Source organism: Xiphias gladius, chromosome 14, assembly GCF_016859285.1.
Source record: "Xiphias gladius isolate SHS-SW01 ecotype Sanya breed wild chromosome 14, ASM1685928v1, whole genome shotgun sequence".
Taxonomy (NCBI): Eukaryota; Metazoa; Chordata; class Actinopteri; order Istiophoriformes; family Xiphiidae; genus Xiphias; species Xiphias gladius.
Window position 1 is genome coordinate 6,694,804 of NC_053413.1, and position 27,363 is coordinate 6,722,166.

General features: G+C 40.2%; 1 protein-coding gene across 5 annotated transcripts in view; it reads left to right on the plus strand.

The window, feature by feature from the left end:
- The window catches only part of rnf220a (ring finger protein 220a), a 184,641-nt gene extending 158,303 nt beyond the window's left edge, over nt 1-26,338 (plus strand). For 2 of the 5 annotated variants that reach the window (XM_040143500.1, XM_040143502.1), the window contains exons 9-15: nt 2,779-2,971; nt 3,304-3,359; nt 4,192-4,303; nt 14,185-14,296; nt 18,164-18,358; nt 18,789-18,863; nt 23,959-26,338. In XM_040143500.1, coding sequence (XP_039999434.1) covers nt 2,779-2,971; nt 3,304-3,359; nt 4,192-4,303; nt 14,185-14,296; nt 18,164-18,358; nt 18,789-18,863; nt 23,959-24,030 — 815 coding nt within the window. In that variant the 3' untranslated portion in view covers nt 24,031-26,338. The remainder of the gene's footprint in view (nt 1-2,778; nt 2,972-3,303; nt 3,360-4,191; nt 4,304-14,184; nt 14,297-18,163; nt 18,359-18,788; nt 18,864-23,958) is intronic. The other 3 variants (XM_040143503.1, XM_040143504.1, XM_040143505.1) reach the window with 2 other exon arrangements.
- The last annotated feature ends 1,025 nt before the right edge of the window (nt 26,339-27,363 follow it).

A 27,363-nucleotide genomic window follows, 5' to 3' on the forward strand; every position in this document is an offset into this window, starting at 1 on the left:
AAGCTTTCTTCGGTGCACATTTGTGCAAACAAAACAAACCGTGCTTGACTAATTCTCAAGTCATCACATCTTATCTATCTGACATATAATGCTCATAACTTGAGGATTAATGAAGCACAGATGTTTGTTTTGCTTGGACAAATGTACAGAAATGATGAGACCACTTTGGAGTTATTTGGGCGTTAATGGGGTGTTGACATAATAGGCCTATGCTTAAAATTTTAATATTTAATTTCTCAAAAGTGGTTAGAGCACAAATGTTTTTCGTGTGTGCACAAATACATTGAAATAGTTTTATTCATATCTTGATCGCATGGGGTGCCAACCTCACAGAGTTGCAATGTTTGCACAAGGTTCCCTACAGACGTCACTAATTCGGTAAACATTTGTAATTTTCCAATGCCGAAGGAGATTTGGTCTGATTGCTTGTTTTATGCGACCAACAGTCCAAAAGCCAAAGATATTCAATTTACAATCAAATCTGAGTAACCAAAGCATAAAATTTTCACATTTGAGAAGCAGAAACCAGCAAATATATTTGCATTTTTGCTTGAGAAATGACTGAATCGATTTAGTGATTATCAAAATAGTTGCAGATTAATAATTTCCAATCAATTAATGAACTAATTGCTACAGCTCTAGATAGGTCTAATGACGGTGCATTCAGAAATGAGTAACCAATACAAGGACTAAAAGTGGTTGATAAATCCCTTATAGGTACCACAGAATAATATAAAATAAATTTGGAAAATAGGTACCTGAAAAACTGAGTTTACAAATTGAAGATGGGGAAAATGCATACTCTGACTTCATAATGTAATTAAGTAAGTAAAATTGTATGTATATAGCACCTTTGAAAACCTAGGTTTCAAAGTGCTTTACAAAAGAAGAAAAGGTTAAAAAGAATAAAAGGTTAAATGCTGTAATTTTGTAACGTACTCTGTTCGCCTTCTGCCATGCCCTGAAAACCTATAGCCTCAGTAGCTGAACAGAGTTGGCAGGCTGCTAGATTTACACTATGTGACCATTGTTCCCATATGTTCCCCTCTGTCGCCGAGATCAAATAAACGTTAAAAGGTCCTTTTTATTTGATCACTAAAAACCATGGACCTGTTGTAAAATGGCTTAGCATTTGTGGCACGTTTTATCACAGCAGCTTTCAGTTGTCCCATTCTCGCATTCTCTCTGTTCCCTGCCCATTTTTTTTTTTTTTCCAGATTAAGAGTGAAATGAATTACAGAACAAGGTAGGACAAAAAGCAGCGACAGATGTTTAAATCCCAGAAGAACCTTGGAGACAAGCCTTAGCGGCTGATATGCACTTTGACAAAGAACCTATAATGCAGTGAGACACCGTAGTGCACTGAGACCAAGTGTTTCAGGAAGTCTAGTATAGAGATGCACACACACACTGGGACAGAGGGTTAAATAAGATGGCTGTCAGCTCTGTCTAGATTGTATCTGGTCCCACGCACTCTTGTCGCAAACACTAACACACACTCACACACTAGTCCAGCTGAGAGGTTGTAGAAATTGGGATAGGTATAAATAAGATGGCTGTCAGGCCAGTCACTGGTAGACACACACAGACACATTCAGAGTCATATCTTAAGTGAAACAAATGTGCATGCATACACAAACACTACCTACCATCAAATGCTTAAATAGTCAGGGTGTTAGTGACATACACACTTGACCATTCCTGCACACACACACACACACACACATTTTGCTTGGTAGATAGATGTGGTGTAAGTGACAGGTAGACAGACTCACACACTCGTTTGCACACTCACACTTTCAAGGGGTTGGTGAGACAGGGCCTAAATGGCAGAGGGACAGACAGTCTCAAACAAACACTGAAGAGATGCCTCTAAGTGACGGACACAAACACACACACACGCTCTTTGGCTAAGTGGAGCTGAAGGGAGCAGTCAGGCAGCGGTAAGGGTTGGTCTAAGCGTTCATCACTGGGTTTATTTCCTCTCTCTCTCTCTCTATCTCTATCTCTCTCTCAATCTCTCTCTCTCTCAAAGATTGATGGGTAAGGTGTCAGTCTTCATCAGTTCACCCCATGTCTAAATGCTGTCTCTCTCTCCACCCTCTCTCTGACCAAATTTTCCTCTTTTTCTTGTCTTCCTCCAGGCTATTTAAAAATAAGCTGAGCTAAATTTAAGATGAAATTTTGAAATACCTTAAAAACAGTCAGTTTAAAACAGAGTGCTAAAGACATCTTTTTTCTAATGCAGGCTTTTTTAATGCAGGCTTATTTTTAAGTTGTATTAGATAGAATTGTTTTATGAAATTACATTTTCACTGCAGTTTACCCAAAGCTTCTGACTACGATGTGTAGTTGAGGCAGAGCTGTAAAGCAAAGAAAAGACAAATCTCCTAAACTGTGCAGGTTTACCATAAGGACTGACTTACAGTTGTGTTGTATTAGATCATGATTAGTATAAGTTCTAGCACCTGTTGAGCAAAACCTTGCCCCGGTGTGTTTTGGAAAAGTCATGAGGCTTTTAATTGGAGTAAGGCACCACAGTTGTATGTGAATACATTTGATTGGATAGTCGTAGTATATTTTTTTAATGTTGGGGAGCACTAGGAACTATGCAGGTTAGACTGTGTCGGAGGCCAAGGTGGCATACGGTATTTTATGGCCTGAGGCTGGTCTGTGCAATCGACTGGCTTCACCCAAGTGTTCACTGATTCCTAGTGTCCTACTTTTGTATTCTATGAATAGGAGAAACGCTGAAAATTGTCTTTATCATTTTCACAGGAACAGGTTTTGCCACATGTAATATCAAGGAAAGCGCGGCGGACAGCGACGCTGACCTAGATGTGGACGGAGACGACACCTTGGAGTACGGCAAAGCCCAGTATACTGAGGCCGATATCATCCCCTGCTCTGGAGCTGGAGAGGACCAAGGAGAGGCCAGAGAGAGGGAGGCGCTACGGGGAGCCGTGCTCAAGTATGAAGGCTTAACTACTAGAAAGATAAACCAGCATGATGCCTAAACATTGCACTGTTTAGGGCTTTTCTTTATCAGTTATTCTGATACCAACAATCCAAAACCACTGACAAGCAATTGACAACATTGTAAAATTGGAAATATTCATAGTGGCTGAAAAGAGACTTTTTTGGCATTTTTGCTTGAAAAATGAATTAAACGAACAATCGATTCTCAAACTTATTTTTCTGTCAGTCGATTATTCAAATAATCATTTGTTCTAGTACTGTTATACTGTACTGATGTATCTCTCTGGTCTTGCTCATACCAACGTTTGTGTCTCTGTGTTTCAGCGGTGGGATGCCTTCTAACAGAATAACGCCTGAGTTCTCCAAATGGGCCAGTGATGGTAAGTATAGACAGGAAAGCAGTTTAAACAAACCAATACTCCATATGTCATATCAAAACTTTTTTTCATTTTCAATTTGGGTTCAAAACAAGTAGAACTCAAGTCATTTGTAAATTTGGGATTGAAGCATCTGTATTATTTTTCCAGTTGATGTACTTGTGAAATATTTCTGGAGCACTTATTCTTTGAGACAAGAAGGATTTAGGCTTTGTTTTAATTGACATGTATGTATAGTGTCATCCACTTTAAAAAAAAGTCTTACATTCACTGAAATATTGTGTTTAATCTTTTATATTTTGGCCAGTTTGAATGTCTGTTGAATAACAATGGCCAGAGCATGAACAGCAATTTTGAGTGATGTAATTTCACATTTTTTTAAATTTATTATATGATTCAGATAAGTGCTTACTTTGTTTTGTGATTAATATCCCTTATTTATCTGGGTTGTGAGCTACAAATAATTAATGTCATTTGTAAGAATGAATTGTTAATCGACAAGAACAAGCATTTTATATTTTATAAAACTTATATTCATCATTAATGTGGCTGGGGATCAATTATACAAGTTACTTAAGATTAGTATCTCAAGTCCAAAGCAGCTAACCACATGATCGGCTAGTAAAGGTCAGATAAAAAGTAAAAACATGAGGTTGTATTAGCAGACATGGTCCTATAGTTTTTTATTCTCTACAGTGCATTTATACCAGCCTCCACTCCGTCCTTTTTTTCAAAAGGAATGTATATGAGTTTTAATAGTACAGCCCTTGATCTAGGGGTTTTTCAGTATGCAGGTGTATATTGCTAACCAGGATGCCATTATATATGTCTACAGAGATGCCGTCAACAAGCAACGGAGAGAGTAGCAAGACAGACCCCAGCACTCCTTCATCCTCCTCCTCTTCCTCCTGTGCCCCGCGCACCTGTAAAAACAGCGAGATCGAAAAGTAGGTTACCCATAATTATGCACACACATGAACTAGTTGTAAAAGGTGAAACAGAAAATTACTCACACTTACAGTGATTCTGTGACTTTCTGATGAGTTTTCTTACTTGTGGGAGCATCAGCTTGGATTCTTGTATGGATTATGTTTTTTCTGGATGTGTTTGTGGGTCTGTCCAGGTATTGATTTTCTCAGCAGTTGTGTTCTCTTAGAGCAAAGAGCTGCCTTCGAATCAGTAATGGGGACACAGACACAAACAGATACTAGACAGACACTAGTGTCAGGCCATATCTTTGTTTACACTGTTACACACATGCCTTCAACACAGTTCAGACACTGAAAATGTTGCATGACAATAGGCTATTGTCATAGTTTTCAAGTAGAAGACTGAAAACCTAACATGTGGCTTTCATACAAATAGTGCTTAGATTTTCTTGGTATTGTTTGATTATGGCTCGACTACAGTTTGGATTTGGGGAATACATTCTTATTGACAAAGTCTCCCAAAATCGTGAACCAAATTGCTAATTTCTGGTCAGTTTTGTGCCATTTATTAGCTGAAAAAATATTTGACAGAAACAGATGTTTGAATCTGAGCTAAAACCCAAATCTAATGCCAAAACTTGGCTATAGCTAGCTTGAAAAATGTATATTCTATTGTAAAAGCTAGTCTTGGATTTGGAACTGACATAGACAAAAAAAAAATAAAGCTTTTACTTTTTCAGCAAATCAAGTTCAGATTAATGAGAAGTAGGCCTAACTTATTTTGAATTAAATCAAATGCAACCCATGTAGCCTAATCCTAAAGCACATGGTAGAATTGACATTTTTCATTAATTTGGGCGACAAGGTAACGGGCGACTCCTTACAGTTTTTGTTGTGGTTATGATACTGTAAGATCTATATAGCTATCAGAATTTTAAGCTTATCAATCAAATCCAAATCATTAAGTTTAAAAAGAAGCTTTGGGTTTGTAGCATTACTAATACCTAGATACACAGTATGATCAGTGGAGATTCTAAAGGGTAGAGTATCAGGCACTAGAGTCGAGGCCATCCGACAGAGGCATGAACAAACTTCTTTTCCAGTTAATAGTAAACACGGTGCGCTGCCTGAAGTTGTAAATATTAAATTAAGAATCCTTATAGATACTATGGTGACCAAAATAAATGCAGGAGATTGCATGCCCCACTCCCAACTCAAAAGCTTTTCAATACTTAATACTCAACACATACAATTGAAGTGACAAAATGCTAGATCTTAACAGTACTCATATAGCTGCATAGAATGATAGCAAAAGCCATATAGATGGCACATATCGCCAGTTAAGTTTTGTCTGCTAGGGAGTTGGCAAGCCATTCAGCATCAGCTAGTGAATCAAAGATGTCAACTGTGTTGCTCTAGACAGCTTACAGTTTGGCTGGAAAAGGTAGGGAAAACTTGGCGCCGACATCCACAAGCCTCTTCCTCACCCTGTTGAAGGACTGCTGCTGGGATAATACCTCGACCAAGTAGTCAGGGAATATCAATATACTTTCACCACGGTAGCTCAGAGATGCATGTTGAGGACTGAGCCCCAGGATGTTGATCTTATCGCTGTCGTTGTGGACTTTTGCGATAATGATTTATGGCTGCTTGTTAGCCAGTGGCTTGGGTTTCAAGCGTTAGTGGTCTCGGTCTATTTTGATGGGCCTGCTGAAGTTATCTTGGCCAAGTAGCTCTCTTTGATGCTCACAATCCTAATGTTGAACCCGCAAGAGTGCCCTCCAAGCCCTTCACTTTAGCTCTGAGGAGACTTTTAGCCACCTGTAGCTAGTTGCGTGTGGCTTCCAACGCCATGATGTGTTAATCTGCAGCCGAAAGATCTACGTCGATGTAATCCATATGATGTTCAGCTTTGTGCTGTTCTTTTTGAAGGGTGGACAAACGCACTTCAGTTGAGCCGAGGCGTCCTTCCATTGACTTCTTTAAATCATCCACGATTTTAGAATCTTTGGCTAGCTCAACCCCCTGATTAGTTACGGCAGTTTACACAGCCTCTTTTTTAGCAGCAGACAAGCTCGCCTGGGACGCCGTTTTATGGCTTTGGCTTTCGTCTTTCTTAGGCTTCGTGGTGTAAAACTGAATCCAACAGGTTACAGTACAACTGAGACGGCAGACTTGTGAAAAATAATTATTAGGTGCGGTATTTTAATGATAAAGTGGAGGAGACAACACGGAGCTCCGGGAAACCGCGTCTACTTTATTACTGTGCACGAGCGCCCCCCTTTCTGTTATGAATTTTAAGTCAAGTCCAAGTCGAGATAACCCAGAGCCACAGAAAATATTATAGAACTGTTTTCACAAGCTAAGTAATACTTCTCATGACAAGTAAATTGGCCTACATGTGTAAAGTCAGTGGAATACCCCTTAAATAAACACTAGCAAATGAATAGTTTATAAGTACAGCAGAAATACTCCAAAAATGTTAGCTTGCTAAAATGATTTCATATTGACCTGTGTCAAACTCCAGGTGGAGACTGAACTAGACAGTACAAAGAAAATCCCTTCATCTGGTTAGGTTTCAAACACACACACACACACTGCCACACTATCCTGTCCATTAGATCACCCTGTGTGAAAGGCCAGTGCTCTGTAATTCCCTGATTTCCATCTCCTCATCCTTATTCTGCCAAAAGTAACCAATCCCTCGCTCTCTCAATCTCTCTCTTTCTCTCTCACACACACACAAACACACCGTCCCCTGCATTGGTAATCGAGGTCAGCTCATTCTGAAAACGAGAAAGAAACATCGGTGGGCAAGCGAGCAAAGAGAAAGAAGGATTTGGTTGATTGGTTGCTTTTGCATGTGTGGCATATTCTCCTGTCCTTTTGCCCTGTGCAATTACACACACACACAAAACACACACACATAAACACGCAAACACAAGAATTTAGGTTCAGTATTCTGCTGTCTGTTTGTTGCGTTCCATCCCAACCGCTTATTTAAAGTGATTGTCTTTGTCTACCTGAAGTGCCCCTAAAAAAACCACCTCTCGTCTCATTTTGTAACATTTCCCACTTCAGTCATTTCCTCAGGCAAAATGTTAGAGTAAAAATTTTTCAAAGTGAGATTTCATAGATGTGTTTTTCCTGTCATTGGAGGCTTGAGTCGAAGGCCACACTGCCTGCTGACCAGTAAACTAATGACAGAATTTGGTTATTGTAGGTCTGAAAGCATACACACTAAACTATTACTTTTGAAGTAATTGTAACCTGCAGGGTTATAGCTTTACATAACACGTCCCCTTTCACCTCAGGGAAGGCTGCATGCAATAACTGCTTCATTTATCGCATGAATTGGCACCCAGTGTGTGTGTTCCTCATATTAAATATCAGCAGAGGAGATAACTGGTGAATAAGCAGAGCAGCTTGAAGTGTATTGATCAGAAACAGACCTGCAGGGCAAGCGCTCTGTGTGTGTGTTTGTGTGTACAATCCCTAGATTGTAGGACATTTTAGGACATTTCAGCCTAGCCTGCCAATTTTAGGCCAAAAGGCATAAAGCCGGACCATTTTAGACATTACCTTCAGCTGTACAGTACAACCAGTACTGTTAATCCTAAATTCTTGTGTAAAATAGTAGATTCTAGCTGCATGAGATTTTAGGATTTTTTTTAGTGGAGGTCAACAGTTTCAGCTGTCATCCGTGACTCCAAGTTTCTCTTGTCTTTTTAGATTGCCATTACCAATGCTGCAGGGTAACCAGTGTTTTGTGGCGTATTTCAGAATTATTCAGCGTTTCCCCCACAATTTATTTCTAGTTAGGGTGGAAAATCTGCTGCACCATCACTGAAAAACACTCTGCTTCATCATGTCAGAGGTGGATGACATCTGAGGAGGATGGCATCTTTAATATGATTGTGATTAAAGGTTAGTTCCAGTAAGCCGCAAGAGTTTTTTTGTTTTTTTTTTAATTTTCCTGACACAGAACATACATTACTAATGATGGTAAAGGCTTAATTTCTGAAAATAAGATAAATCTCAGAATCTCTAAGATTTCAATAGTATTGCTAAATTTCACCTAAAGATTACTGTCAAGAACTACCATAAATATTAATTTCTTTTCAGTAAGGGAGATCTTAGGACTTTTTTATGGGCCAAATGTAGGTGTGTGTGTTAAACCATGATGTTCTAGCTGAGGTCTTAGTGGCCACCTGGAGCAGAACATGCCTTAATCTAAGTATCCATTTAAAGGGAGCCAACTAGATGCTGAATGATTGCATTGGAACAAGCAGTCAGCTGTCTGGCTGGAACAATTCCCTGCCTTACTCCTCTCCGCTTGCTATAAATGCCCGTATTTGTGGAGCTTCTGTGCCCCTCCGTCCCCAAATGAAAATGAGATTTGTCTCCTTTCGTTACATTGATACATTGTATACGCGTGTGTGTGTGTGTGTGTGTGTGTGTGTGTGTGTGTGTGTGTGTGTGTGTGTGTGTGTGTGTGTGTGTGTGTGTGTGTGTGTGTGTGTGTGTGTGTGTGTCTTTACACAGGGCAGCGTTAGTGAAATCTCTCTCTCTCTCTCTCTCTCTCTGATCCCAGATGGGTAATGATCTGGTTGCCTCCCGGGGCGTCCTCGTTCCCCTGCTCATTCCCCTGCAAGATAAATGAGCTCTCACACGCTCACACACACATACATGTACACGTACAACGCCTGAGACGCTCTTTCTCCTCCAAGATAAATGGCCCCTCCAATGCCGCCAATGCGATTGCTGCCAAATTTGGTGCTCCAGCTGGAACAATGCGGAGAGATTTCCATGTGGTTTCTGCAAATAATTGAATCTGTCCTCAATTTGGAAGTGATGAAGCTAGATTTCTAACCCCCCACACCCACACACACACACACACACACACACACACACACAAAAACACTGCCCAGTCTCTGTCTCTGCCTTCCCCTCTCCTTCTTTTCTTTATTGTTCTGTCCCTAAGCCACATTTCTGTCTTTCTCCCTTCTTTCTCTTCCCCATTTCTCTTTTCTTCAAGTCCTCTGTCTCAATTTTTCTGAGGCACTTACAAGGCGCCCCCCCACCCCTTCCCTTTTGCCATCTGAGACCTACACACAGACACACACACACATCGGGCTGAGGCAGGGGAAATCAATAGTGACTTAAATGTTTTATCATGGTGTGTCAGTGTAGTTAAGGCCTCAGTTAACAGGGTGCAGCAGAGAATGATGCTCTAAAGAGATTTACTATTGCTGTTTTCAAAGCACATACATGAGAGAAATTTATTTTTCCTACTTGGTAGATAAAATGTTTGCAGGAATATGGTGCCAAAATAGTTCTAAAATTAGTTGTAATTTTAATTTTTTCATTTGGTATTCCCAGTGTTGAGAGGGAAGCTGAGTGAGGCTGAAATGTAGATGGACAGTAGATTAAGACACAGGGCTGATTGAGATGGATGCTAGAGGTCTTCAGCTACACACAGAGAGACACACACACACACACACACACACACACTAATGAAATGAGATATAGCCCCACACATGTTGGGGACAGAGCGCTAAATAGAGGGGAGGCAGAGCCATCTATCTGTCTCTGGCTTGCTTACTTCCTTTTTGTGACAGGGATGACTTTAGATAGAAATGTACTGCAATTTCACTTTCTTTCACACACACGTACACACCATCCAGAAGCCTTATGGGGCAGTAACTAAGTTGGAGTGGAAGCATGTTGTGTGAATGGAAGTTGTATTTCAGTGTTGTTTAACTTTGGTTTTATGATGCCAGGTCTCATATCAAGGCCACAACTTCAGTTAAAACCTGTCACACCAGAGCATCGTGCTACCGTGCTCACAGTCTTTTACAAACAAACCGTCATGCACAAATAGAGAGCAAACAGATGTATAGTAGATCCCCGTAAATATCCATGATTGAAGGGGGAGACAGTAATTTTCAGACCTTTGTACTGACAGCAAAATATACTCAACAGAGATTCCTGGAGCCCACAGTGCAGGAGAACAACCATTACTGTACTGGATGTAGACTGAACAATGTAGGATTGGGTTCCAAAGTGTTTGCTTTTTTTTTTTTCAGTTCCAGGTTGGCAAAATACACAGATTTGTTCAAGTTTCTCATCATATTTGTATTTCTTTTTGCTCTGTTTTATTACCATAAATCAAATATAAAAAACATACAGGTATCAAAAATCTAATATTTAGGGGACACTGACAGTCACTTTTATCAGTTGAATTTACAAACAAAAAGGTGGCATATTGTAGACATAATTAATTGTAGCTAATTAACGGGACATCCGAAAGTAACTTGAGAAAGCTACATTTAATAGTGTATATGCTGCTCATCTTATTGTTGGGTTGTAGCTAAAGAACTCTAAGCTTTAAGGTTTCTGCCTTCTATGCCAGCAAAAGGTTATTACAGATCTCAGTTGAACCTTCATGTTTTCGTTGTTTCCGAACTTAAGCTACTTGCAGATGTTGAGCGCTACGCTTACAGATTAACACTCCTCTACTCCTGGGACACACATTCATGGAAAGTTACTGTTACACTGATGAGGAGTCAGCTCAGAAAGACATTGTATATTACTGTATATTGTACTCCTTGACCCAGGAATACCTTACATTTTAAGATGCAACCCAAGTTGAACTCTTAGTTTGTTCCTGTAAGTTAACATGACAATGTTTTCGATGCCTGGGTCCCAGAGTGAGATAAATTTTCCTATTTTGGCTCTAAGAATGCAAAGGTTGAAAACCCCTGAGCCAGCTTAAATCACTGACACACACAAATAGCATAAACTCATGGTTTTTTGCTTGTGGTTCTTGCTGGTTGAGAGGCTGTTTATTTCTCTGTGTGTCACATTTAGCCCCAGAGAGTTGTCTTTCCTTTCCTTAGCCCTATGAAGTCATCCTGTTCTCCTTTTTTACCTCCATTAAATCTTTGCCCCTCCTTCTTCCACCTCCACCTCCCTTTTCCCCTGTCGAGATGGCCACAGCCACATAAAGATAAATTAACGTCATTTTATTGCATTGGGAAATTAAACAACTTTTTAAATGCAGTATTCTATAAATTAGTCATACTAAATGAATATTCATCATAGAGATAGGAAGGATAATAGAGAGGAGACAGGAGTAGTGTTGGGAGAAAAGGATAATTATATTAATCTTTTTTAAGAGTAAAACTTTTTTCCATCTCCGTTCTTTAACTCGCTTCGGACAAGGAAGGAGAGCCCCTTGGCAGAGGTTTGTCGACTGAGCGACAGAGGGATTTATTTGAGCTGTTAAAAGAAAGAGACAGTTTTGTATGAGGGACAACCCCCATGCAGTCCCATCCAGGGCAGAGTCCACTGCTACTTTATAAGCTAGCAGGCTAATCAAGGCTAAATGGCTTTTTACAAGCTTAGGACTTACAAGAGGAGAGGGTAAAGCAGTTTATAGGCCATGGACTGACGAGTTAGGGTAGGAGTCCCAACTAGGTCTTTATAGACACGGGATGGTGATGGTGTTCCAGGGAGGAGCTGGAGCAGGTTGACATTTCCAAGAGACCTTATGGAGGGAGCAGAACCTTCCACTGTATTTGTGGTGGCAGGGTGGCTTGGTATTAAGAGATGGTGTCCTTCACGTCCCTTTGACGACAGTCAAAGTGCTGAAATGTTCCTCACATAGACAAGTCTGACCAGTCTTAGTAATGCTGCTCTGTAGTTGGTCCCGACAAGTTATTTCCCTGTGGATAAAGGAAAGTGATGTATTTTCATTACATAAGGGATAATACCTGACAAATTGTACACTCCACTGCTGTAATGGATGATGCAGAAGGAAAGAACCACGCAACTCAAAGCAATAAAATTACACACGTAAGGCCGCAACTAATAATTATTTTCAATATTGTTTTAATATGCTGATTATTTTTATGCTTAAGACTATAAAATGTGAAAAAAAAAATTAAGAACGCCTGTTAAAAGTTCCCAGAGCCCAACGTGACATCTTCTTATTGCTTGATTTGTCTGACCGACAGTCAAATCCTAAAATATATTCAGTTTACAATGTCGTAAACCAGAGAATGTGTTGTGTTTTTGCGTGGAAAAAATGACATAAATCTATTACAAAATATTTGCCGATTAATTTTCTTATAACCGATTGATTAATTGACTAATTGTTTCAGTTCTAGCCGTGAGTAATCAAATTAAAGAGTTTTGTCAGTTGTGGGACTGCAACTAAAGATTATTTTATTTATCGATTAATCAGCTATAAAATGTCAGAAAATAGCGAGCAAATGTCTGAAAATTTCTGGTGATGGCCATGCAAACCTGAAATCTATAATTGGGATTTTCACTTAAGTTTAAATGTTCCATTTATTTTAATGAAATTGAATGAAGACAAAAAAATAAACGAAATAAGATGTAAAACTACCACTGTTAAACAGATGCAAAAGATGAATACACAAAATCCAAGCTGTTAGAAGGAAATTGAGAAAGTTTCCCTCTCCCCTGTAGCCTCTGCTGTTTGAGGATGCAGCACATGAAGCCATATCCTAGGCCAAACACACACACAGCCACTTATAATTCCCTTTTGCACTCATCCTCCCTTCCCTTTCTGCGCTTGTCCTTCCCCATCCAGATCAATACCATAGATCAGCCAGCTATCAAGCTGCAAAATGACCACATCACCATAAACACACACTCTCCTTTTAACACACGTACACACATTGCTATTGCATCTTTCTAGAGAACGAGTGGATGTCTATAATAAACACCGGCTGGCTCGTGCATCCTCGTCTTCCCACGCCAAATCATCATCATCAGTGTTGTGGTCTGTGCATCGGCTGTATTGATTTAGTTATGTTTGCTTCATATGCTGTTGGACAGTGTTAAATGCACATTTTCTGTTATCATGGTACACATAAATCACAGGTTGCATAGAGCCAGGAAGAAAAGGAGGACAGTGAACCGAATGAAGGAGGGAGTTGGAGGAGAGAGACAGGAAGGGAAGAGATGAAGGAAGGACATGAGAAGAGATAAATTCAGAGGCAAAGAAATAAATTGTGAGGGATACATGGACATGGGAATAGTTAGGAAAACCGATCAGAGGAAATGCAGAGAATGAAAGGTGAACGTGAGATATTAGAAAAAGACGACAGCATTTAAGTTAACGTCAGGAACAGGCGAGAATGACGTGTGAAAAGGAAGGGGGAGTCTGACCAAAATTAAAGGATGGTGGGAATGAATGAGGGAGGGGACTGAAGTTGTAAATCCGTGGTAAGAAAGGGCCTTAGAGGATACAGCTGTGTTAAATAGAAGGATGACATATTATACAGTGTATTGGACACGGCGAGTGAAAGAAAGGATGGGAGGCTTTAAAGATACCTGACTGAGACTGCAGAGAGAGAGAGAAGGTAATGACAGAGGTGTTCAATAGAAACATGTCATACTGCATACTAAATGACAGAGAGCAGGTTTGCACGGCAGAAAAGGCAATAATCAGATGGCAATGAAGTAAAAAGCTGTGGAGAATCGAACTTTGACACACAAGATAGAAGTAAATGAAATTCACATTTGGGGAATGAACACATACACATGTATATTTGAATATAGTAGGGCCAAAGAAGAGTGTGATTAAGTGCTGCATGTGACAGCGTTAAGGTCAACCCCCTTGAAAGTTAAAGACAGCTGTTTGCTTAGGTGTTGTTTTTGTAAAATAACTTGAAAACACCAATGTGAGAAAAAGTCATTTTCACATGTTCGCGCTGTTTTCAGATTTATTAACCTCAGTGTAGATACAGTAGGACTTGGTGGCTGGAATGGAATTTCACACACTGTCTCATACCTGTCTGTATGACTTATAATGTCAAACCTAAACAAATCTTTCTCTGCTTCTTTCTCTTCCTCTGCTCCAGGGTAACGGAGGAGGAGTCCACAGCTACCACTATGGAGGCTCTGAAGGCTCGAATCAGAGAGTTGGAGAAGCAGATACTGAGAGGAGACCGATATAAGTGTCTCATCTGCATGGTGAGTATAACATTAATATGAATGTTCCGTGTTTCTCTGCACATCATACCTTAATGGAGCTATGGTGCTTCTTGTCAGAGGGCACTACTTCTGGCATTTCCAAAACTTAATGTAATGTACCATAAACAAGTGAGGCCATGGTTTACAGGGTTGGAAGTTAGTGCTAGTAGTAGCTAATTTCCCACAATCCATGAGGAGGCCCTCCAAGGAGGATGTCTCCCTCCTCATATCCTCCAATTCAAAAAATTTCCACACAGTTTCTTACAGATACTGTGTCCCAATCTAGTGGATAGGGTCTACATCAGTTGGCCAAATGCTTCTCCAGATATAGCCTTCCTGTGCCCAAATTTAATTTGTTTATGACATAGCCGATGCAGTTTCTGCAAACTCAAAGGTGCCTTGTGAAGTTTTCTTGTAAATAAAACAAATGTTTATGTTTAGTTTTACTTAATTTTTTGTGCATTTTGCAAAATGTGCACAAATATGCATCAAATAAACACAATGGGAACCCATAGAAAAACAGCATCAAAATGCTAAAAGATGTCAAAAACTCCACAGGGAACTTGTAAGTATCCCACAACCCACTGCACATTAGGCAGATTTTGAAAGGAAGCTTCAGGTATTCCTTGTGAGCTTTCTGGCCACATTGTACTGTATTTGGTTTGAGTCCGTCATCAATCACTGACAAGTGTGTGACATGAACAACACCAGGTAATGGAAGACAGGATAAATTCCACTGTTTGTTCTTGTAAGCATCCTGGAAACGTTAATTAAGTTTTATTACAGAGAATGAAAATTATACAGATACATTTACTATTAATATAACATAAAACCATATGACAGTTATCCATTGTGTGTCAAAGTTAAACATCACAATTCATAAGTCAGACTTGGGCATCGTGACATTTAGTTTCAGTTACTGTAAGGCTAGAAAATCTCATTTGGAGAGGAGGTGCAGGGTCAGACTGGTCTTCAGATTCTTTTGTAGGATCTGTGCTCCCTCTGTGGATACAGACCCTGAATAGGGACACAGTCAGTATAAAAAGTCTTTCATCATACTGATCACTGTGTGCCTGGGGATACAATTTCCACTCTACGGCTCTTTGCCCACTTTACTCACATATTGTTCATCAATCAAATATCTATTCAACATTTGTTTTACTACAACCAGATTGCAAATCTTGGTTGGTTATTTAGTGTATTTTGTTGTACGCTGGATAAGTGTTCCTGTCATTTCTTTAGTTTCTGGATGTCTAAGTAGCTTTTTCACTGTTTGAGTGCTGGTGGTGTTGTGTTACTGTTGTGTTGTGGTGGTTTCTGCTCTTGCATGGCTTTGCAAGTTGACAGGATTGTCTGCCAGCGGAAAAGACTGTTATGCTACAAGGTTTCCGGTAATTATTTCACTTTACCACCTGATTTAAACTAAGAGCTTTATATGAAGAATGCAGACCTACATATATTTAAATAATAGAATATATTCATGACTGTACAGCGCACACAAAAGGTTAATTGTGCACAAAATCTAAGACACAGCAGCTGGAATCATAAGATGGGGCAAGTAGTATTGCATTGTAAAGTGAAAAGACGCCGCTACGCCTGACAGCTTGTATAGGTGATTGATTGGACTCCCAGATCAATGAAATGAGCTGCATGTCGTTCCTTGATAATATCAGGCAGAATGAGGGACATCGTCAATATTCGTGTTCATCAGATGCTTGAGATGTGACTGCACCTACATCCCCCATCAGTGTTTGCATTCCCCACTTTGTGTCAAATACCCATCCTGCCATCCTTCAAGCTTGTGGACAGTACAGCGTCGGCATCCTGTGCTTGTGTGTGTGTGTGTGTTTGCGAGAAGTGGGTAATTACCGTCGCCTGCACTTCCTAAAGGTCGCTGGGTGCCTGAGGTGACGCGGAGGGCAAGGCACAACGATCGATCACTCACTGCCCCATGGACACAGGGATCTTGTCTGCTCATCTGTCACTGTCCCACATCTCACACACACACACACACACACAGAGGCATACGGAAAAACACAGATTCACGGACAGACCGAGATGTCTTACATCTAATCTGTCTCCGTCTTTAACCTGTCACAGCACTCCTTCCCTTCCACGGTGTGTCTGATCTTAAAGTCATCAGATTACTCTCACTAGTTGGCAAGTAGTTGAAACATGGAAAGCGTGTCAGAGAAGCTGGAGATTTCCACTGCAAGCTAAAGACTTTTAGCAGAGTTATGACTCAGTGACTAAATTGCGTTGAGAAACAGCACTGCTGTCAAGTCTTTACTCATGTTCTCTCAGAATGCTTTTTATGGATCATAACCTCCCAGTGCTCAGGTGGTCTAATGTAAGTGTGAAACAAGCGCTCTCCTGCTGTAGCCAAGTCGGCTCAAGTTGTCTGTTCTCATTTACTGGCCCTGAAGCGAGCTCAGTGCTGTGCTTCAGTCTTACCAGTGGATTTCTAGCCCCATCTACTGGTCATTTATAGCAGGAACTCAACTTTGTTTTGTTGGTATGTCTGAAGGTAGTTCTGCTATTGCATTTATTCACATAATAAGAGGCGTTTTTTTTTTTTAAATAATACAAGTAATATTATTGGTTATTTTAAAGGCTGTCCACAAGACAAATACTGTGAATGGAACAGAACGGTGTACTAGATGAAAGCACTGAAAACAGTTATATTGTTGGACGACTGATACTTGGCTATACTACAGATATGTAAAGTAACCCTGTAAACTGAATACCAACAGTTATTTTAAACATGCCAGAAATCAAACCCAGACTGTTTTTAATGTGATGACACCTCCAAATTAAGGCAATCGACACACATTTTTCATTAAAACTAGCCAGGAATTTCATATTATTACATTACACTTACAAGACTCACAAGAGACAGATTTTGTATATGGTACAAATCAAGCAGCAGAGGCCAAGATATCCTGACTTTTAGTCTTAAGTATGGGTCATGCTCCAAGAACACTGTATCCTACATTCCCCATAGTGCAACCCAATAGTGACTTTCATTAGAAAGCCTCCTAAATGCCCAACTCTTTCAAACCCCACACCTATAGTTAGTTAAAAATGTATAGTCTGAAACCCAAACCAAGATAACCCTAATGACATCACAGAACCAACAGGAACCAGTAACCTGAACTTCACGTTTAAAATTGGTGGAGTGGCCCTTAAAATGTATAAATCTCTGCATTGATAATACAGCAGTAACAGTGCATTACTTTATAGATTTAACATTTCCCAGAATTTGGATCTTAGCAGCCATATTACACAATCTTTCCCTGAAGCAAAAGTATTATGATGTTAGTCTCAAGAGTAACTTCATAAGTAGCCTATGACTAACAGTATTATTAAGTTTCACACTCATCAGTGCGTACCTGTGTTGACAACCTACATCAAAGTCAGTGGATAATGAAGCCATTGATTTCAACATTCAGATGTTATTACTGGGTTTTTCCAGAAGTGTACAGGAATCCTTACACTTTGCAGTATCCAGCCTGTAACCAAAGAGATGGCTTAAAATTCTGAGCTTTCCTCATCCTGTTTATAAGAGCCTCCTATTGAATTCAAGCAACTTAGCCAAGTCATCAGCCATCAAACTTCTCAAAGTCGCACAAAGTCATTCTCAAGCTTCATTGCACTTTGTTCTTTGGCTGTCTGGCTGTCACTGGCACACGCGCTTTCATCTGTGTGTGTGTGTGGGTCAGTGTGTTTGTCTACACACGTGTTCATATTGCACTGTGGTTTAGGTGTGTGCGCGACACAAGTACAAGCGAGTACAAACCCGGCACTATGATTAGCTGCCACCTTTCGCGCCTCTCCTCTCCCACCCCCACCCCCTCCCTTCCGCAGAGAAAGCCTACTATCCAGTCAGGCGGGGAGATCAAGAGCCTAGGGGTGTGGCCAGGGCCCCGGCCACTGGCCAGTGAGGTCGGAGAGAGGCATCCTAAGTCCCTCCCCCTCGGCCTGTACTGCCTGTACAGGGGCCTTGTGATTGGTGGCTACGGCAGCGGCATAAAGAGGCTCCTCCCACAGCCCCTACGGAGGGTAAGGCACTCCCTCCCCCACTCCCCTCCTCCTCCCTCATCTCTCCGTTCTTTTCGAGAGGAAAAGAAAAGAGCGCCCATCAGATTGGGTTCACTCATGGCTTTCTCCCTCATCTTCTCCTCCCTCTGCCTGCTCCCATCCGTCTCTGCTCATTGCCTGCCCAAAATCGTGTCTGTGTATGTGTATGGGTGTTGGTGTGTATATGTGACCTGCAGGTTGCCGGTTCATTGCTCCCCCCCCTCCCCTCCCCCCACGCTGCCTTGCTCGATGGTTCTGTGGCTGCTGGCTGTGTCGTTTGATGGTTAGTGGTTTGATGCTGTTGGTTGGTCAGGAAATGTACAGTGTTGCTCTGGTTGTTGCTAACTGGCATGTTTGTGTCCCGTGTATGTGGTGTAATTTCTTTTTTCCTTTCTTTTTTTTTTTCTTGTAGGACTCCTACACAATGCCGCTCACCTCCATCCAGTGCTGGCATGTCCATTGTGAAGAATGCTGGCTCAGGACTCTGGTACGCACAAACTCACACACGTGTTCACACACACAGACAAAGACACACACACATACACACACACTCCTGCAGAGTAGTTCCTGATGACATACAGTTATTGCAGCCTCATTTCATAGTTAGTGAGTTTCTCTCTCTGTCCATGCCCCATAGGGACGAACTAGAATGGAATTTTCCCCAAATGACCTGTTCTCACTGTTAACACACACACACAATCCAGGCAATGCAAACACTTCCCGTTCTCAGTAGGGGAAAATTTTAGATGGAATGATCCCCAACAGGCTTGTTAAAATGTTGGAATAAAGAGGTCAACTAAAACCTTCAACGAGTTCTACATAGTTCCCCGGGTCTACACACACACACACACACACACACACACACACACACACATCAAAATGGTCTTGTCGGTTATGAGTTAGTCTAATACATTCAGTAGTGTGTAATTAGCGGGTGCTAATTTTGTAAATGGAGCACAGAGAAAAACAGTGTTCCTGCTGGAGAGCATCTCCTCTTTTCTCTCCACATTCTTCAGTTTTCAGATCTCACCTCATAGTATTTTCCTTGTTTCCTGTTCACCATCCCTTTTCTCCCTCAAGTGTACTACTCACCTGCACACTTAGTTGTCTTTTGACGCACACAGGGCAACAGTTATTGACAAGCCGTTCCCTACCATTAGCTCCATTTGATGTTATACTTTCAGTTAACAATACACTCTTATCACAGTTACAGCACCGAACCCAAAGAGAGGGGTAGCAATTTGTGGTTGAATGATTGTGTGCAATTAGTGAGCCTCATTCATGACGTTTTGGCTCCCTAGGGGATGAATCCAGATCCTCAAAATCTTTTGATGATCTCAAAAGTTTTCATGAAGCACCTTCAGTAGCCCAAAATTTCAACTTTTCCAACACTTAAGTTCATGACAGGTTAGCCCAAAAACTAATGAGGGGAATTCCCGCCAGCCTCTGTGATACTTTGGCCTAACGTAGCATTACAGAATGCCAACTGTAAGTTTGTTAACATGAACAACCCTGCCCCCAGTAGTGGTAAGGATCTAAGAACATCAAAGCTGTCTCCATTTTTCACCCATCAAACAAAGATTTTTTTTCTGTCGTGCAGAAAAAAGAGTATGGTCCACCTGTGTGGCTATAGATTTTAAGCCCTGTTTCAAATTAGTTTTTGAAATGGTCTTGGCTAGTTTTATGCCAGATTGCCCAGTAATTTTGTTGATATTTGACAGTACATAAAAACATCACTAATTTTGGCATTTGATTAACATTCCTTCAAGCAAATTTCATTTATCATTTGAATTGTACTACCATGGCTGAATTTTAAGAAAAATAAGATAATGCATACTGATTCTTGAAGAAATTATTTTGTTTACAAACAAAGCAGCAGTCTCTGCATGTTTTATAAATGACTTGTAAGGTTTTCTAATTTTTCTTGTATTCAGTTTTTTAAGAGAGATGGTGAGAAAACGTTCTTGAATGAGACCCATTGTTTCAGTCTGCCAGGTACCTGTGTACTGTGTGTGTGCACGCGTGCATGCTGCCATCACTGGTCTAATATACAGGGCATAAAACTCTAAGCCTGGAGACAGCTATAAAAAATGGGAGAGCCAACCTGATCAAAGTAAATGCCTGGGAATCTAGTTAATGTCAGCCTAGCCCCCCCACTGCTTTAATGAGCAAGGCAGCTGGAGCGCAGCGTGACGGGCACACACCCACACACACTTACCGCCCACACTATACAGGAGTACAGAGCTTCACCAGACGTGCAAACAAACAAAAGGAGGGCTTCCTCACACACTGTACAAATGAAAAACACTGTCAAAGAGGCAATCTTATTTCGCTATTTTATTTTAGTGTCCTGGGATTAATACAGGTGTATCTCTATCAGGGAAAGTTCAGAGGTTTTGTAAATTCTCTGGACACATCAGAGAATATCATGTTTTAGAAATGAGTCTCTTCACATGAATCTATTAGACCTTGATTCACACATTCATGTACTTTTCAAGCCAGTTTAGATGGAAACCAGGCTGCTCATCTGTTCATGATGACATGCGTATGTTAATTGTAAGACAGCAGGAGACATTATTTGGATGACCTGACTTCAGGAAATGAGGACATTTTACATATGGAAACCCTGACACAATATATCAGATTAAAATTTAGGATTTTATTAATTAATAATTTTATAACAATATTGATACCATTACATTCAGAAGTGCAGGACTCTCATTTATTTTCTTCATTGCTTACTCTGCAGATTATTTTCTTGATTAAACAAGTATTTATTTGGTCCATAAAATGTGATGACCTGTTTTGTCCGACCAACAGCTGAAAACCCAAAGATACTCACTTATCATGAATGACAAAGAAATTTGAAACATTTGAGAATCTAGAACCGGGAAATGTTTGTAATTTTTGCTTAAAAAAGGATTAAAATGATTATTCGATTATCCGAACAGTTGGTTACAAATTTTCTCTGAGTCAACTAATTGATTAGTCAACTAATCATTGCAGCTCTAAATAAGAGTGAATACATTTTTTACATACTGTAGTATAGCCCTGGGTATTGAACCTCCTCCATTTTTGGTACTGACTGAAATGTGTCCGTTGCACCACCTATGATAAAGACATGTTCCTTAAAATAAGGTATGTGGCTTTACAGAAACTTGTGTATCGTAAAATGTATAGGCACTAGTATAAGAAAAATCCCAAACAGTATCCAGCCCTAACATAGAAACCTATATGCATCCATTTTAAACCATGTGTAAACCATCCTCCACCCTTCCTCCTGTTTTCCTCCACTCATACCTTTCCTTCTTGTTCTTCTTCATTCTCTCTTGATTTGTGAAGACTGTTTTGAGCCATAAATCCTCCTAGCAGGAGTGTGTGAGATCTGTCAGATTCTCGCACCACGTCATTCTTCATGAGTGTGTTCACCCCTCAGACTACCTTCACCTGTGCACCCACTCCAAAGAGTTTACTCAGTGGCTTACAGGAAAAGAAGCCTATAAATTTTTGGGGTCAGAGGAGCCTGAACATTTGTACTAACCAACATGGATTTGGAAGGTGCAGGCGCTCCAGTTATGCGATCTCTGCATTCTGTTGTCCCTGTGTTAGATATCACACACACAGCATTTCCGTTGGTAAAGGCTCCATCACTAAACTCGCACCCTTGACATTTTGCACTCCTTCTACACAAATCCCAGTAAACTGATCAAAGTCTTCGCATACCAAAGAGATAGTTTTCTGATGGTAATATTCGTAGCCTAAACATGTATAACATGACACTTTTCAGGAGGGTATGATAAATATAACAATGTTCAATTATGATAAGGGATGATAAGAGTCATAACCATTAGCACTGATTCTATCATGACTTAAAAGGACCCATTCCTGTAGCTTCCTCTCCTAGTTAACTCCAGTTGTACCGCTGTACTTAAGTAATTTGCTTATTCTGTTCTGACATTTTTATGTCTTCATACATCTGTAACCAATGCAGAAACAGAATAGTGAAAACTGTCAGCAGGAGTGCGCCTGCAGCCAACACAAAAAAGGAACAAGCTGACTGGTAGAGAGAGGCAGCGGGAAAGAGTCAGAGGTGGAGGACAGTGGTAGAGACCACCCAGTCAGTGTGTTGATACACTGTAGGCCCTGTGTTGTATATTATCACCTGCTGCTTTACTGCAGACGGCACGCTATCAAAGCAGGGTAGAGGAAGAGGGAAGAGAGGGAAGACTGAGAGATGGTACTCTTAAGCAAATAGGCAGGTTTAGATTCACATTGAAGGAGGAGGTAGTAGTAGTTACATGACAAATTTTGGCTCACCTGTCAAGCACTGGTAAACTCTATTACAAATGTGCAGGCTTTATTGCGGAGTAGAGTGAATGATTTTAGTTCAGTGTGTCTTCCACATCATCCACCAATACAGACAGGAGAGGATAAGCCTGTAGACCTACCACTAACAATGATTTTCATTTTCCGTTCATCTATTATTTTTCCAGTTAAGTGTGTTGTCTGTAAAAAGTAAAAAACATTTTTAAAAAAAACCCATTAACTCCATCACAAAGAACTCTAATGATAACATCTTCAGATTGCTTGTTTTGTCTTGCCAACAGTCCAAAATAGGTGTGTGCAATATAATACTATTCAAATATTACTGTGGTACAAATATAATCATATGATATTGCATCAGAGCTGTATACAGCAGCAGCACCACAAATGGCTAAAAAGAACAAATAGTCTTACTTCACTGTGGAGAAGTCAGCTCTAAAAAAGTAACAACTAGCGTAGTTTGGAATTGGTTAATAACTGTTTACCTCAGAGAAAAAGATCAGAGGCGCTGCATCACACAACAAAGGCCACATATGCTGTCATTTAAATACACTGTGAGATGTGTTGTGTTTATTAATCACATTGTACGTTTGTTTTGTGGTGATAAAACCGGAGAAGCATGTTGAAACTTTGGTGAAAAAGGGAAACTTTCTCAAATTTTACAAGTTGGAAAAAAGAGAGACAAATGGTTCAGTCTTTCATAATCAGGGGGGGATATGTAAAGGAAAAGCACAAGCACAAGTTAGTTTGATAATCACCAGCTGGATATATTTTACTAATGGGGTCTGCATTGAGTTGAAGTTAGTTTCAAGTTGATATTGATCAGTTGGATACAGCTTTCCAAGTTCAAAACAGCAGGTCTGTTTGTGTCAGTGACTCTGATCAGAGCGTTATTGTAAAGTAGAGCACAGAAGCCACAGCTCTTCTGTACAATTATATTGTAATATTCTGTTATTACATCATCATAAAAAAAAGTTCTTGCAAGAACATTTTCCACCATGTGGTAACTTCATGAGGCCAAATCACCAACCTCTAGTCCAAAACTCAAACATATTAAATTTAAGTATTACAAGACAGAAAAGCAGCAAATCCTTAAATGTGAGAGATTGGAACCAACAAATGATTGGCTAATTATTTAAGCACTATAATCCTGAGTGAATGAATGAATCCATTGGGTGAGTGGCTTGGATATGACCAAAAATGACCATAAGTCATTTTCTGAACAATCAAGCTAACCATTGTCTATCTATCCATCACAGGGGAACAAGAAGCTGTGCCCACAGTGCAACACCATCACCTCACCTGGAGACCTGAGGCGTGTGTACTTGTAAATAGCACACACCCCACCTCTTCGTCCTTCCAATCCATTTCTCCTTCCATCTTGGATTTCATCGCCTTCCCGTCGATCACCATTTGTTTTCTCTCTCTCTCGTGGCCTGGATCATAGCTGACAAACCCTCTTAGAGCGTGCAGAGACAAGACAGCTGTCTTTGAGACTCCACTGAATCTTTGAGGAAGTCAAAACTGGTTTGAATGAATGACTGAGCAGCACTCACTGACTCTCTGGCTGCCTGGCCGCCCATTAAAATAAAAAAAATAAAACAAGGAGATCTGCAATCTCACTGGTCAGTAGGCTTGGTTCCTCTGCCTCAATGACATGACTCCCTCTACATGTAACATGGCGTTTCGTCCACTGAAGGACTTCTAAGTCAGTGGAGACATCGAGCACCCAGCTTAGCCCTACTGAGACATGGTAGCTTCACGCTGCCGGACCTGGACCTGAAAGGAACTTCTTATTACAGAATATAAAGACTTATTTTTCCCCTCTAGCTCTTCTTTGACATTTCAGTGGTGCTGGAAAATGGGCTCTACCCTGAAGACTTGACAGAAAGTTTCTTTTTTTTTCTGTTCTCTATTCCATAGAGAAAACTCTACCCCTGTTGCTTAGGAGAATTATAAAGGGCCACTAAAACTGAGCTTTCAACCAAACTGAGAATAACCTCACAACCTTGAAAAGGAGTTTGACAGTCTTTCTCCTCCCCCACCTCTTCTTCTTCTTCTTCTTATTCTTCTCCTCGCAGGCCCTTACCTCCCCTCTTCCCTCTTTTGTGGTGTTCTAGTGAAGTAAACCAAAATTTCTCCCCCTCCAAGATGCAGTGCAAGCACATGTAATATAGTTCTATGTATGTTTACAATGTTGGGTGTAAATGACATAGAGTTCACACGCACGCACAAACATACACACATTCACACACACACACACATGCAACCACAGGCACACGTTACCATCAGACAAACACAGAAGTATATAATATCGAAGTCCTGTTTTTAGTTGGAAGGGTTTGGGAATGATGTTTGGGGAAAAAATGGCTGGAATAAAATAAGCCTCCTGTATTTTTAAAAAAAGGATCATTTGAAGAGCCATTTTATTTCACTGTACAGGAATAAAAAATTTAAGTAATAAACTACTCAAGACTAGATGGTCAAGATTTAGAGGGTGTAATTTTTCTGCAGAGTACTGGAGAGATTCCTATTGCCCAAGGTTTCCTGCAAACAAGCAGAATGAACTGCTCTTTAGTTGCAACAATGTCCAGCTGAGCCTCTTCTTTTAACCTCCATTTCTGCTTCCTCTCAGTTGGAATAACAACATTCTCAGATCATAGTCTAGACATGTTTTGTTTTACCCCTACACGTTTCAAAAGAAAGCTTTTTCCATTGTTCTCATACTGCTATGCTGCAAAAAGGTCTCAAATTGGCAACCCTTAAAGGGCAGGTTCTTTCTAAGTTATAACAGATAAGGGAAGGCTATGGAAAAGGAGGATGGTCAAATGGCAATGGCTGAAATGGCAACCTCAACATTTCCCTTTTCCCTCTACGGCAGCAGCAGCCAAGGTGGTGGTGTGCTTTGTGTTTGTAAAACTATGTATTCTGTGATGTCTGTATTGTTGTAAGAAATGCTGAAAAAAAAGAAAAAATAAAACTTCTCAAATACCATGAGTGGTCCTGTTGACACAACCTGGGTGGTAAAATAAGACATAGAGCAGAAAAAAGTAACTCTGTTCACTGAAGAAAAGGTGAGGAAGATGGCCTTAATGCAAAAGACACACTTTTTCTGTTTATGTGCCTGTGTGACTGTGTCATCTCAGTGTCAGGCTTCACTCTCTCATTGGACTTTTTTGCATCTGAAGTTGATCATCTCCATCCACTGTGAAATAATGTAAAAGGCCCACAGTTTAAACATTTTTTTTCAGAAAGAAATAAATGGGTTCTAGGATCCTTCTTTATAGTAACACAAATGATTCTGGGGTGAGAAAAGCATGAGGTGATCAGCCATGATGGTGGAATTCATCTCTAGTGATGAACCTTTATTTTCTTTTAGCTCTGTTCCCTTTGGTTTTTAGGTCCTCGTGTAGTTACACGTCCTGGTAGGTAAATACTGAATAGGAAAAAGGATGTGATGATGCGCTGTTGCATTCACGTTGTGATTCCTCTGATCTTCCATTGATTTGAACATGCCCCAAAGATGACAAATTGCACAAGAGGATTGTGTCAGAACTAATTTGTGTCTTGTATATTCTTGGAAATGGTACATGTCTTTCCCGTTTGTAAACTAAATTTGACATTAATTAAATGACTGTAAATCTCAATTACCCCCCCTTGGCTTTCCTTGTTTCAGATCCCCTCATTTCTAACAGTGCATGTGTGCCAAGGAAGCAATTCAGTGTTTTGTTTTTTTTTCAGTCCTGCTTCACTTCCTTGGAGTCTGAGATAATGTTTTATTATTCCTCCATTATTGCTGAAAATTATAATCCTGATGCAAGTCTGTAGAGTAACTAGGTTGCCTGAAAAATATCACACCCTAATGATTTATCTTGAGTGTGCCCACTGAGGCGGTGGCTCTCAACCTTTTTGTCTGTACACAAGGATGTTACTCAGCCATGATCCACATGCTACACAAAGAAAGTGATACACAACATAAAAGACAGTTTTAGCAACTTAACTAGAGAGTAAGGGTTTGCTAAGGCCTTGCAGATATTTGAATCCACGAGAAAGATCATCCAATGCCTTGGACAGAATATCCATAGCATATTTTTCAGTTTTTCAGTCTTAGGGTGTTGATTTTGTTTTTTTGTGGTTGAATGACTGAAGCTGTACACGCAGGTGGTGACTCTGGACAGTCAAAATTGGTTACCACTGCTTCAATAATTGTCAGTGAGCCAAAACATCAGCATGCTACCCAGACTGGAAACCCAGACTAGATTACCAACAGGGCTAAAACGGCAACTGCCAGAATCTATTATTAAAAAATCTTTATTAGTAACTTCATTATTGTTATTTTAGTCAATAATGTGCTCACATGGTGTTTATTCCCAAATAAAGTTGTGTTTAATCAAAATGTAACAGACTAACATAAAAAAAAATATGTTAGTTATTTTAGCACAAGGTTACTGGTTGTTCTGTGGTCATACAATGAAACTGATGACATGTATAGTCTGCTGTGTGCACTGTACTTAGTGGAAACTTGGAGGTGACAACATACATATTGCGAAAAGGGCAGTAGGTGCCCATTTGTTCACTGTGTAAGATTATCCAAGTAGAATGTGAGACATTTGTTCTTACCACTGCTCAGGCAGGCCCGGCTGAAACACAGAGCTTTGTAGAAA